Source organism: Salvelinus namaycush, chromosome 18 (assembly GCF_016432855.1).
Source record: "Salvelinus namaycush isolate Seneca chromosome 18, SaNama_1.0, whole genome shotgun sequence".
NCBI classification, from domain to species: Eukaryota; Metazoa; Chordata; class Actinopteri; order Salmoniformes; family Salmonidae; genus Salvelinus; species Salvelinus namaycush.
In genome coordinates this window covers 20,565,815-20,580,345 of record NC_052324.1, presented here as the reverse complement: position 1 = coordinate 20,580,345, position 14,531 = coordinate 20,565,815, and the positions used below count along the sequence as shown (strand labels likewise).

At 42.4% G+C, this 14,531-nt stretch overlaps 1 protein-coding gene across 1 annotated transcript in view; it reads right to left on the bottom strand.

Moving 5' to 3' along the window:
• Positions 1 to 8,414: 8,414 nt before the first annotated feature.
• Positions 8,415 to 14,531, bottom strand: part of fgfr1a (fibroblast growth factor receptor 1a) — a 42,553-nt gene continuing 36,436 nt past the window's right edge. Inside the window, exons 8-17 of the mRNA XM_039013440.1 lie at positions 13,444 to 13,634; positions 12,861 to 13,006; positions 12,610 to 12,731; positions 11,846 to 11,956; positions 10,688 to 10,878; positions 10,448 to 10,570; positions 10,259 to 10,329; positions 9,994 to 10,131; positions 9,696 to 9,801; positions 8,415 to 9,452 (exon numbers count right to left, since the gene is read on the bottom strand). Coding sequence (XP_038869368.1) covers positions 9,276 to 9,452; positions 9,696 to 9,801; positions 9,994 to 10,131; positions 10,259 to 10,329; positions 10,448 to 10,570; positions 10,688 to 10,878; positions 11,846 to 11,956; positions 12,610 to 12,731; positions 12,861 to 13,006; positions 13,444 to 13,634 — 1,376 coding nt within the window. The 3' untranslated portion in view covers positions 8,415 to 9,275. The remainder of the gene's footprint in view (positions 9,453 to 9,695; positions 9,802 to 9,993; positions 10,132 to 10,258; positions 10,330 to 10,447; positions 10,571 to 10,687; positions 10,879 to 11,845; positions 11,957 to 12,609; positions 12,732 to 12,860; positions 13,007 to 13,443; positions 13,635 to 14,531) is intronic.

Here is a 14,531-nt window from a genome sequence, read left to right as displayed (position 1 = left end):
ATGTCTTTATCATAGCTCGCTATCATGCAGTACTATGCAGAGCAACCATCTCCCCGTTTGAGCGGAGCAGTCATAAAAGATAGGTGATATGCCTCTTGGGAGTGGGATGTGTTGAGGAATGCATGTGCAGGTATCCTCCTGCCCGTGGGGACAGGGGAGCAATGGCTTGGCACACCAGTTGATCCTGTTTGATAAAGGCCCTAGCAAGACCAGGCTATATGTCTCAGCCTGGAGGAAGTGTCTGACTCTCATTCCAACGCAGAAGAAAGTTGATCCGGTGGGAAAGAGGAGGGGCCATGCCTGCAGGCAACACTTTTGTGAGGAGGAGGGCAACACACCTTGTCAACCAGACACATCCATCCACTGTTAGCTTTACACCTACCTACACAAAACCACTGTCCTCCATCTCCTCTTCCCCAACCACACCCACACTACCAGACAGACTCCATCAATGCTTGAATCAAGTAGCTTCTTGCCACAGTGTCCAGTCCTCCTCTTTCACAGTCATAATCACTCATTTATGGAAAGAATTAGTCACCAAATGTTTTTACACAATATAAACGTGTAGTGGAGACTAGGGGCAATTGTAACAATGTTTGTCTTTTACTCTACTGCTCAGAGATCACTTGAACTAAGCTAGTTATTTTTTATATAAGAAAATCGCATTGCGCTTTATTACGGGCGATAGGTTCAGTACACATCATTGCATTTTGTATCAGAATGTAGGCTGGCCCTCATTGAAGTCTCGTAGATCAATGCATTGCACTCTTTGTCAATAAAGCTCTCTTGTATAAACTTACGCCATACCTTACCTCATTGTTAACCTTCAGACGTATAGGTTACCAGACCCGGACTCAGGGATGGCTAACCCTGGAAATCCCTTCAATCTCTACTGAGTTAGGTAAATCTGCTTTTTGTTTTTTTGCGCCTCATGTGGAATGATCTCAAAGTGAGCAGGGTTGGTGGAGTTGGTGCCTCTAGGGCAATTCTAGGAATGTTAGAGGGCCTTTTAACTGAATAATGTGTTTGTTTCATATAATTGTGTTTCTTTAATGTGTTTTGTGTTTTCTTTTCATGTAATTTGTAAATTATGTGTATGTAGATATGTATAGTGTAATAGTTGTTTATTGATGTGTTCAATCAGGGCTCATCTGTGAAAGAGGCTGTGGTCTCAGCATGATTCCCTGCTTAAATACAGTTTAAATATAATAAGAAATAAATGAAACATCTGTTTCCTAATCAATGAATACCATTTAGGGCTGTACATAAGACGGTCGGATAACAATATAGATTTTAATCCGAAAAGTCCGGACGTTACATTTGCCCTCGTGCCAGGGGCAATTGTAACACCTCAAAAAATAAACCAAATAAACTCAACAATTATTATTTTTTACATTCAAAAACATTTATCATATTATCATAGACATATGTAATGATTTTGCTAAAAAAAATACACTAACCGGACAGTTTATTAGGTACACCACCCCGTTCATGAAAAAGGATTGTTCCTACAGACAGTGAGTCACGCGGCCGTGGCTTGCTATATTAAGCAAGCAGACAGGCATCGAGGCATTCAGTTACTGTTTGATTAAACGTTAGAATGGGCCAAATGAGTGACCTAAGCAACTTTGAGCATGGTATGATCGTCTGTGCCAGGCGCACCGGATCCAGTATCTCAGAAACGGCCACCCTCCTGGTGTTTTCTCGCACGACAGTGTCTAGGGTCTACCGAGAATGGTATGACAAACAAAAAACATCCAGTCAGCGGCAGTCCTGTGGGCGAAAACAGCTCGTTGATGAGAGAGATTGAAGGAGAATGGCAAGAATCGTGCAAGCTAACAGGCGGTACACAAACAGACAAAAACAGCGCACTATAACAGTGGTGTGCAGAACGGCATCTTGGAACGCACAACTCGTCAATCCTTGTCACGGATGGGCTATTGCAGCAGACGACCATACCGGATTCTACTCTAATCAGCTAAAAACAAGACGAAGTGGCTCCAGTGGGAACGCGATCACCGACACTGGACAATTGGACAATTGAGGAGTGGAAAAACATTGCCTGGTCCAACGAATCCCAGTTGCTGTTGTGTCATGCTGATGGCAGAGTCAGGATAGAGTCCATGGACCCATCCTGCCTGGTGTAAACAGTACAGGCTTGTGGCAGTGGTGTACTGGTGTGGGGAATGTTTCCCTGGCACACATTAGGTACCCTGATACCAAGTGAGCAATGATTGAACGCTACAGCGTATCTGAACATTGTTGCTGACCAAACCTAATAGAGCATCTTTGGGGTGAGATGGAATGGGCTGTTCACAGCATGATTGTACTGCGTAATGCCATCGCGTCAGCATGGACCGACATCCCTGTGGAACGTTTCCGACACCTTGTAAAATCCATGCCCTGAAGAATTCAGGATATTCTGGAGGCAAAGGGGTGTCCGACCCGGTACTAGATGGGTGTACCTAATAAACTGGCCAGTGAATGTAAGTATTTTTATGTATGTAAGCATTTTTATGTATGTAAGCAATATTTACAGTAACAACCCCTGTTTGTGCATGGCCATTCAGTTCCGCTCAAAACATCTTGAATAGTCTGATGGTGCCCAGATCATATCTGTTTACAACTTCTTTGGCACCCTACAGGACCCCAAGGCTGGTATTATTTGGTTAGTTAGTATTTGTATAATTCACGTATAATTCATACCATCTTAAAGTTAAAATCACTTCCCACTGGGCAAAAACTGATTAAATCAACTTTGTTTCCACGACATTTCAACAAAAAATAGCAAACGTGATGACGTTGAATCAATGTGAAAAACTGATTTGGTTTCGCAAAAAGTCATCAACGTCAGGGAATTTCTTCTTTTTTTCACCCAACTTTTAACCTAAATCCAATGACATGGTGAATTTTTATTTTATTTTCCATTAGTTGACAACTCAACCAAATGTAAATCAAAACTACACGTTGAAATGACGTCTGTGCCCAGTGGGTTGTTTTCATCATTTGGCTGTTTGGATTAAGCAGCCATAAGAAAACATCATGTGCCTAGCAAGAGACAATATTTAGCCAGCATATAGTGATGAAAATTATGCCAGTTTGAATTCTTGGACATTAATGCTCAGGACAGTATAAAAAGTCAGATATTTGGCTCAAAATTTCAAGCAGGGAAAGAACCTAAATGGGCATGTACTGAGTGAGTTTCATCACAAGTAACTTGTTTCTGTTTGGAGAAATTCAAAATGTTACAATTGCCCCCTGTTGGAATTGCCCCTGGTCTCCCCCACAAACATTTTAATGTCTCAAAGAGGCTATGTTTTCAGAGTGGCTATTAGTAGTTCAGAGAGGATATGAATGTGGCTGGACGTCACTGCATGCATTAGTTTTCCCTTTCTCTGTGACGTGTGAATGCCAAGTTTATTCTTTCCCTTTGAGTACAAGACCGCTCCCATGATGGGCATGGAGGGAGGAGCAGGGCAGAAACTGAGACAATACTGTGATGGCCAGTGAGTGACAAGCCTCGCCCTACGATAACCCCCGACTGTCAGTTCTGTCCCAGTGAGCAGAGGGCACTGGGGACCTGTCACAGACACAGACATCCCATAGACAGGGGCCCAGCCCTCAACAGAGACCCCTGCATCAACAGCCAAAGTGCATGTATACTCCCTGCCAACAGCTGTCATATTTACCTCAGTGTGCTGTTAGAAATTCTTTGCTATACTGCTGAGACTGCTGCTTTCTTTATCCTTTTCTTTTGAAAACATTTACATCATCATAAAAAGATTACGTATTTTGTTCCACTGCAAACTGTGTCAAGAACTGAACTACACCCCAAAAACCACAATGGCCACAGTAGGATGAAAACACAGATGATCATCAACTCCTAACCCTCAATAAAGAGGCTGGCGAAACAACCCACTAGAGAAAGTAAAATATATTGTTTCTGACGTTATTACTGAGTAATTCACAGACCACATTTTCCTTCCTTGTCTGCATTTGTGCTTCAAAATATTTATTTTGGGTTGTAAGTCTTGGTTACAGCTCATTATAGGTGACATGGTTTTAGGGCTCGATTCCATCCGCATCACGGAAGTTCCGAGTTATAGTCTGATTGAAATTTAAAAGCAATGTTCCCGCGTTAGCAGAGACCACATTCACGGTAAATGCCGCATATGTCGTCTGAAACTGAAATGGCCTTTACATTTCTATCACGCAATCTGTAGCGCTTCACAGATACAGACTGAATAGAACCCTTAGTGGCTATTAAAGAGACCAGTATGTTCATCGGCTCTAACAGCACAGTGCCCCCTCACTCTGGGAATGTGCCCACCCTTCACTTTGGGCACTGCCCCCCTCACACTCTGGGCTCAGCATGTGGAGACACTCTGCCTCTAGGACAGGAGACGGGCCTCGGTCTCCTCCACAACTCATAGCAGATGGAAGCTGGCCGAATTGATATTCATGAGCACCTGCATTGTACCGCTCCCTTTTGTCCCCTTCTACCCCTCATGTGCATTGACAGCCCCCTGCACTTTCTCCTCCCTTGTTCCCATAAATAATCGGGCTCAATTGCGATGTGACAGCCAAAGGCGCACAACAACAGGCTGATGTCACCACTCCTCTCTCTGGTGGAGGCTTTAATAAGCAAGTACCCCCCGCCATCCTCACAAGCTCCACTTGCTATTGAAGGTGAATAATGATGTCTGATTGACAATGCATCACCTCTGTGGGGAGTCTGCAAGGTGAAGGGCAGGTCATCTGTCAGTCCTGACAGGGCACAAAGTGTGGACAATAATGGAGGATTTGTGTTGCTTGAAAAACAGACTTGGAGCCCAGGGTTGAATAAATCAGGACAACTTAAGAAAGAAAATAAAGCAATTCATCTGAGTCCTTACAGCCATGGACAGGGTCAGTGTTAAAACACCAATAACTAATCCAGCACTCTGTGGAAACATTATGCATTTTAAATCAGGCATTTTCTTGAGGCTGAAGCATTCTGTTTTAAAATATCATTCCCAGACTTCAAATGAGGACTTTTTATTGACTGTTATTTCTTCACACTATGCTTGTTTTTCTCAGTCTCAAAGACTCAATAGCACATCCTAATGACAACGATGAACAAAAAGTGATGCTTGAAGACATCACCTAGCGTTGCCCGCTTCTAAAATAAACAGATATTGAACACTACGAGACGTTATTTAACACATTTATGTGCTCATAAATCAAAGCTGCACCCCAAGCAGGTACGGAGCTATTAGTAGCCCTGATCATCTCACTTTTGCTATACTGAACACTCACTAATTAACTTTGCCCCACCCAACTCTTCCTAGACCATCTGTCAGAAGTGATAATACCATCCATTTAATTGCACCTGCCGTCTTAGCAATGCATTAGCTGCCCATAAACCCACGTTACTGGGGTCCATTCTATTCCTATATGGAGCCCTTGATGGTCACCTCAGCCACAGCACACAGATGTACCTTTTATTAGTACGCGTTTCCAGGGATTAATACAATTCCTCCCAAAAACAACATTCAGGTGACATCATTGGCCTCTCAGATTCCAGGAAGGGAACAGAGGCGGTTTCTCATTTCCTGGTAAAGGACAGATGAGGCACTGTGTCCCTGGAAAGGCCTTTTCTCAAAACAGTGCCATTTGAAGCGTTCACTTCATCCCTCCTGCAGCAATTAGTCATTAGTTGACGTTACATATTTCAGTTCAAATACACAGGTCTGAAGGATAAAACAGCTCACACATGAATCAAAAACCTAACTCGTTCTTGCATCCTTACATATTTACCTTCAGCAATGATATACCGTAGGCACTAAAGGCTACTTCCATTGAACCCAGCAGTCAAAGCTAGCTCTTAACAGGGACCAGGAGCTGTCCCACTGTGCGGCGTTAGTTTAAGCCTGTTGCATGGAGACAGCAATCCAGGTGATGCATCAGGCCATAGCAGGAAGCCAGAAGCAGACATGGGTATCAGCGTCTGTGGGGGTTGATGGATGGCACTGGAGAGCCAGCCAAACCAAGCCATTTACACTGCAATAAATTAAATGTTTACGCCTGCCCACGGCTCTCTGTACTAGCGGACATTTCTTCTGGTGTCAGCAGCACATTATCATATTTAATCGCCCCCAGTAACCTGCACTAAATGGGTAGGAGATTGAAGTGGCCATCAGTCCATCTTTGTAAGTATGATTTACATCATAAACAACAAAATCAAGATATTTATGCACCTGTTTATTAAGTCCTTTCAAACTCTGAAAGCTTTATTGATTTGTTTTTTCGATAGCATTTTATTTAATGTAATTCTTTTACGATGACATAAGTGCTCTGCAACCCTTTAACAGAAGATCCCTGAAAACAAATGGACCTCCTGTTAAAACATGAAGAGGATAAGTTCATTACATGGCAGGCATGCACAATGAAAGTGCATGGTGTTATCTAAAGCATAGAATTCTGGTTCTTTTTAATAAGCATGGTTAACAACTAGAAATCTTTACAGTTGTGATCATACTTAAAATAAACGACAGATCATGAATGAGAAGAGGTACATAAAAGACTAAACCCTCACAAGCACACTCCCACAACGTACAAGTACACAAGCATACACTTCAGACATTAAACATATGTATGCACGCACAACTACAGCATGGATTTTACTAAAAGGAACATTGCTGGTGTCTCTGATCGACACCAACTGCAGACATTGAGCTAAGAATAACGCTGTATTGCAGGTTGTCATGAAAAAATATTTGGACCTGAAAAGATTGATAGAAAATACATGTTTCCACTAGTGGTTAAGCAGCCAATTGATTAATGGTATAAAAAAAGCAAAGCTGACACATTTAGAAACAGCAAAAACTGGCCAAGTAATATTTAATACAATTTATAGTTATTTTCATGTAGCAACTCCCCTTATGGACTATACTCAAAAATGGATCAAACATAAGCTTCCTTGTACAAAAAGAAAATAAAAAATATGGTAATAAAAATAAAGAGTGCTGTGTAAATATATATTCATATTTATAAATTTAACTGTATTTACAAGGAGATTGTAATATGAATGAAATAACTGACCACTGCACCAACATAAACAAGGTATAGTGCCTTCAGAAAGTATTCACACCCCTTGACTTTTTCCACATTTAGTTGTGTTACAGTCTGAATTTAAAATAGATTAAATTGAGATTTTGTGTCACTGGCCTAAACACAATACCCCATAATGTCAAAGTTTAATTAAGTTTTTTGAAATTACAAAAAAAAATGAAAAGCTGACATGTTTTGAATCAATAAGTATTCAACCCCTTTGTTATGGCAAGCCTACAGTCTAGGAGTAAAAATTTGCTTAATAAGTCATATAATAAGTTGCAATGTTAATAAGTTGCAAGTGTTTAACATGATTTTTAAAAATGTCTACCTCATCTCTGTACCCCACATACAGATCATTGTAAGGTCCCTCAGTCGAGCAGTGAATTGCAAACATAGATTCAACCACAAAGACCAGGGAGGTTTTCCAATGCCTTACAAAGGGCAACTATTGGTAGATGGCTAAAAATAAAAAAGCAGACATTGAATATCCCTTTGAGCATGGTGAACTTATTAATTACACTTTGGATGGTGTATCAATACACACAGTCACTACAAAGATACAGACGTCCTTCCTTACTCAGTTGCCGGAGAGGAAGGAAACCGCTCAGGGATTTCACCATGAGGCCAAAAGAGACTTTAAAACAGTTACAGAGTTTAATGGCTGTGATAGGAGAAACTGAGGATCAATAACATTGCAGTTACTCCACAATACTAACCTAAATGACAGAGTGAAAAGAAGGAAGCCTGTACCTGGGGCGGCAGGTAGCCTAGTGGTTAGAGCGTTGGGCCAGTAACCGAAAGGTTGTTAGATCAAATCCCGGAGCTGATAAAGGTAAAAATCTGTTGTTCTGCCCCTGAACAAGGCAGTTAACCCACTGTTCCTAGGCCATCGTTGTAAATAAGAATGTTCTTAATTGACTTGCCTAGTTAAATAAAGGTTAAAAAAATATTCCATAACATGCAAGTAAAACCACAAAAAAATTGTCAAAGAATTTAACTTTATGTCCTGAATACAAAGTGTTATGTTTATGACAAATCCAACACATCATGGAGTACCACTCTTCATATTTTCAAGCACGGTGGTGGCTGCATCATGTTATGGGTATGCTTGTCATCGGCAAGGACTAGTTTTTTTGGGGGGGATAAAAATAAACAGATAGAGCTAAGCACAGACAAAATCCTAGAGGCAAATCTGGTTCAGTCTGCTTTCCAACAGACACTGGGAGACAAATTCACCTTTCAGCAGGACAATAATATAAAACACAAGGCCAAAAATACACTGGAGTTGCTTACCAAGATGACATGGAATGTTCCTGAGTGGCCTAGTTACAGTTTTGACTTAAATTGGCTTGAAAATCTATGACAAGACTTGAAAATGGCTGTCTAGGAATGGTCACAAAGAACTTCAGAGTTTGAAGAACTTAAAAAAAAAAATAATGGGCAGATATTTTACAATCCAGGAAAGACTAACAGTTGGAATTGCTGCCAAGGGTGATTATAACATGTATTGACTCAGGAATATAAATACTTATCTAAATCAAGGTATGAGTGTTTTATTTTTCCATAAAATTTTTCTTCCACTTAGATATAAATATTTTGTATAGATCGTTGACAAAACATGATAATTCAATCCATTTTAATCCCACTTTGTAACAACAACATTTTGAAAAGGTCAAGAGGTGTGAAAACTTTCTGAAGGCACTGTATGAATGTCCCTTGTTAATATATTCTCTGGATTTGGTCTTAAAAGCAAAAAAAAAAATCATTTATTATTGATGAACATTGGAAAAATACAACAGACATAATCCTAACTCAGATCCATCCAATTCATAATTCTTTCAGTTTAGTACGTTCTGTTATTCTTGTTCCATGGAATGCCCAAAGTGGAGAAATTAGTCTTTCCTTCTCCTGCACCGTTTGACACAAAAAGAAAGACAATCCCAGCAATACAAAGTGCTCCGAAAACATATCCACCTCAATCACGAGCCAAGAAACTGCTGCAGCCTTGAGTCCTTGATGCCCAACCGGTACATTTAAAAGTTTCAGAATTAAGCTTGTTCCACTCTCCACCAGTGTTTTGCCTAGTCTCTGGGAGGGTTGGGAGAGTTCATACCAGGCCAGCGGTGCAGAGAAGGAACGACAGTAAGAGGAATGTCAGGGTGTTTGAGGGGAGTGAGGTATCAGCGCTTCTTGAGGGCCACCCCGTTGGAATGGGGAGGGAACTTTGGCAGGCAGGGCTCCTCAGCCCCAGCATCGTGGGAGAAGACAGAGTCCTCGCCAGAGGAACAGGTGGAGCTGCGAGTGTCAGGGTAGCTGGGGGAATACTGGTCCAGAGGCACAGACAGCTCCAAGTACTCCTGCAAACACACACAGATGGGATTTATGAGAGAGGATTGGACACACTGGCCAGAACACAGTCATATATCCGTCTTTGGATATCATCCATTTCACACCCACATACAGACAAGTGGCTTAAATATCAAGTAAACACAACATTTTAACATTTAGCATTTGGTCCTGACAGTGATACAAGGATGTGAGTTTATCACCTTTGTTGACTGTGTGTGAACTGCTGAGGCGTGCTCAATGTAGAGACTCACCTGGTTGGACGTCATGGCCAGGGTGCGGTCCAGGTCTTCCACCAGCTGTTTGAACGTGGGCCGGTGAGAGGGAACGGCATGCCAGCAGTCCCTCATCATCATGTATCTGGGAGGGAGGAGAAATGGAGAGAATAGAGTGGGAGAGTAAGAGAGCGAGAAAGAGTCCTAATTCTGCTGCTGGCTTGCCTGTCTTTTTTATTATCAGAGATCAATGTCTTTGCAGCAGCTGCATCCCTGTGCTCTGGGATAAACCCATAGCATCCATTCTAATGATAGAACGCTGAGGAAGGAGGCTTACAGTTCGTGAGTGCAGGTGGAGGGCTTGTCCATACGGTGGCCCTCCTTCAGCAGCTTGAACAGCTCTTCTACAGGGACCCCCGGGTACGGCGAGCCCCCCAGGGTGAAGATCTCCCACAGCAGCACCCCGAAAGACCATCTGCAGATACAGAGGGACAGGACAAGCCCCATCAGTCAACACACAGGTCATATCATACAAGCCACGGGTATCTGGCCAACGTCTGCCCATTCCAAATATGGTAAATGTGTATTTCTTCCATACTCACACATCACTTTGGTGCGTGTATATCCGGTCAAATAGAGCTTCTGGGGCCATCCACTTGACTGGTAAACGACCCTATGGGTTAAATGCTAGTGTAAATTGGCAAATTGACACAGGAGATGGAATAAGGTCAGGGGAAGCAATTTTCACATTGATTGGCATGGCTGAGGTAGGTAATTAGTAGCATACTGACATTGGTGGTCTTCTTATAGTAATCAATATGGTGGATATCTCTGGCCAGGCCAAAATCTGCGATCTTCATCACGTTGTCCTCTGTCACCAGCACGTTGCGGGCAGCAAGGTCTCGGTGGATACACTGTACACAAACACACATAAGAACAAGGTCCAGGTGGCCTGGTACATTCACTGCATCTTTACTGTGTACTCTATACTCAACTGTGCTGATGTAGGTAGAGTCGGATCCTGATGTTACCTTCTTAGAGGACAGGTACTCCATGCCGCGGGCCACTTGGTAGGCACAGGACACCAGGTCTTTGATAGACATGTTCTCTATGGGCACCTGGTCAGGGTTGTAGCAGTACTCCATGCCTGGTGGACGCCGAGCTCTCAGGTACTCCCGGAGGTTTCCCTTGGAGGCATACTCCACAATAACATAGAGAGGGCCTGGGGAGGGAGACAAGGGTCACTCCTCAACACCACTGGAGGACGTGACATTTGATATACCTTTTATGTGACACCTAACGCAACAAGACAGACTGATAGGAGCACACCACCTTTACTGTCAGAGAACAGCATTTCCAGCGGTGAGGAGGGATGTCACTGAGCGGTGGAGGGGTCATGGTGAGAGAGTTAAGCTCTGAATTATAACCAACAGCTGTATCTTTCTCCTAACATGCCAATGAGTGCGAAGAGTAATGGTGTATTCTGGACAGCTATTTTGTGGTCAGGGAAAAACACCATTACAAATCAAGGCATTAAGAATTTACAAGCTGTAACTAAAGAACAAGAAAAAGAAACCAAATGTCTGTTAACACTTGTATGCCATGTGAAGAAGAAAAAAATAATTCTCCATCACCATCTATAGTAAGTAAATTCAAAGACTTGAAAACATTTAGCCAAAGATGAAAGTTTGTATGTCAAACAGGTCTGGGTAATAAGGTGTGAAATGCTAACAGATTCCTACAATAACCTACTGGAACTTCTCAAGGGACCAGGTGGAACAAAGAGCAGCCTCCTATGTTCTGCTACGTGATATTTAGAACAGAGAGCTCTCCAATGTTCACAGCAGGGTCAGAGAAGGCTAATGTTCCTCCCCAGCAGAACACAGCTCATGGTGCCAGGGCTTGTCAGTCAAGATTTGAAAGATATGGCAACCCTGGCAGCAGCTGTGGTCATCTCAAACTGAGAGCTCGGAAGTTGGTGTCAGAATCCCCTTACTCATACCATTACACACATTTCTGCATGCTGATATGATCATGCTGTGCTTTTTGTGGTCTTGTTAAACAACTGAACAATGCAAGGGTCTAAAAACACATTCCCAAAACACTCACTTTCCCCTCTCCAAAATGAAACATGTTTTCAGTCTTTCTGAATGAAGGATTTGAAGGGAGTGTGCCAGTGTGAGACCTACCATCCTGGGTACAGGCTCCCAGCAGGTTAATGATGTTCTTGTGCTTCCCAATGATCTTCATCATCTCCATCTCGGAGATCAGATCTGACAGGTCTTTCTCTGTAGCATCAGCTGAGGGGAGGGAAAAAATGAGAAAGAAATTAGACTCATTACAACAAATCACCCAACCCTGAATTGTATGATTGGCAAATCAAAAAGAGTTCTCATGTAAAACATCCCAGTTGTGTACAGTGCAAAGGACACTGCTATGCAAAATGATTTCAAAGTAAATTTACATACCCTATTTAAAAATGTTTCAAAAGGCACCAACTGTAGGGAAAAGTCTACAGACACCACTAAGGTAACCAAGAGGAGAGTCTACTTTCAGAGGGACATGCAGGTAGGGGGAGGGGGAGATGAAGGCAGCACTCTGGGGGGAGGCACTTAAAAAGTACCAAGCAATAAATGGTTATTTTCCTACATCCCCACTCTTCACAGTTTTATGAACCCTGTCATATATCCAAACTCAGGGGTTCTCATAAATGTTTACTCTGGTCTCCCATTTGCACAGTGGCCAGGAGCCAGTGGCAGATGCCTCTTATGTCTGTGCATCACAGCACTAAGTAGAACTCTCCTCCCATCCTGTAATAGCAGTTGTGGTTTTCTGCTCAATTCTGTACTCCTTGCATTTGAAATAACTTCCCAACATGCAGTATCGGCAACCCAGCCATGTGCCTAAATCACAGGTTTGATATGGTTTATGAGAGAAAAAAAACTTGACTTACATTTGAGCATCTTGACGGCCACTTTGGTGATCCTGTTCGGCTTCTCTTTGTCCATCCCTAAAGCCTCTCCCATCACCACCTGGCCAAAGCAGCCTTCTCCCAGGGGCTTCCCAAGCACCAGTCTAAGTGGGACACAGGGATAGGAAAAAACAACAAATGTGAGATGATTGAAACAGACAGGCAATGTTCCCATTCAAAGGAGTGTGATGTTATGTCTGTATTTAATAGGTGTGTTCCAGTCATCTGTGTACCTGTCTCTGGGCAGCTCCCAGCGTGGGTCCTGGGGCAGCTCGTACTCAGACACCCCAGACAGCATAGGAGAGCCGCTGGACGAGAGGCGGGAGGGGCGCACCAACATCACCCCGGAGTGGAGGGAGGAGCTAGAGTCCACTGACACCTGTAATACAGAAGCCTGCCGTTACTCTCTCATAGTGGAGCCAGGGAAGAAACAACAGAGACAGGCAGACAGAAGTATATCCAGTGTGTGGACAGAAAATTATGTTAAACCTTCAAAATGTTACTTAAATAAGTCTGTAGACACAAAATGTAACAACTAAAACTACTTGAATCCCAGTGGAAGCAGATAGCAGGATGAGATTAACACCTGCCCTCTACTCATACCAACCTGACTCACCTCATGGGCTCTTTGAGGAACCAGAAGCTCGAGGAATTAAGGGTTTTTATTTTCACAAGATAATGAACACTTCCATTTGATAAGAATAAGTGATAGGAATACGTTAAAAAAAAATTAAGATACGATAAAGATTAAACTAAATGGGATGAGAAAGCAGAAAAGGTATAAAGATGTCAAACCCCCTATCTACTTTCTGTTACCTGTCTGCGCAGGGGGATGCTTTTAGCCAGCTTGTGGACAGCCAGCTGACTGTTGAAGTCACTTTTCTTGGACGAGGTGCGCATCTTGATGATGATGGCCACGGCCACCATGACAGCAATGAGGAAGAAGCCCACGCAGTAGATCAGCACTTCCAGGTAGGTTTGGTTGGGTGGTGGGGAGCGTGGGACTGCTGGATGAGGGCAACGCGATGGGGGACAATAGGATACGGGGCAATAGGTCAGCCACACAGGGTCAAATCACACAACAGAGGTCCATGCATTCTCAAATAACAATCTCACTTTCACAACAGGCATGTAACAAAAACACTGAACACAAACACCACAATGATACATTCACTAACACCACTCAGCTGACATGTACAGAAAAACAGAGCCCTTAACACCACTGGCATAGAGAGCGGAGCACAAACTCCTATTGTGGCACCATAATCACTTCTTTCAGGCATAGGGTTTCACTCCACATTCTTTGCCAGTTTGACCAGCAGCCATATTCTTTAGTGGCAGAGAACGGCCAAGTCCTCTTGAGCTGGGACAAACCCAAATAATACAGAGCCTTGTGCAAACTGATGAGCATTAACACGGATGTACATTAAGTTCAATCTTAGCTTCCTAAAACCATATTTAAAAAAAAAAAAAATGTATTTATTTGTGTGTGCAAAGGCTCGGTTATTCAGGACAACGCGTGTTAACATCACAGACAAAAACCATGCCACTCCACACTAATACACATTTTTCAAACATACTACTCATTCATAAATGTTGTAATATATATGTTATAAATAGAATGTGTTCAGTAGTTTAACTTAAGCTAATTATTTATTTAAAGTAAATGTCCCATTCTGACTTCCTTAGAGCACATAAAATGGTGGTTCTGCATAAAAGCCCAGTTTGGTTTTAAAATGGCGGCTTGTGTGGCGATTGTTGGTACAAACAATTGTCATTATGATTCCCTTGTAATTTAGACATTACAAAATTTGACATTGTCTCTCGCTATGAGGATCAAAACTACCTACTGAAGACACAAAAGATAAAATGTTTAATCTAATTATCTCCAAAATTTTACAATA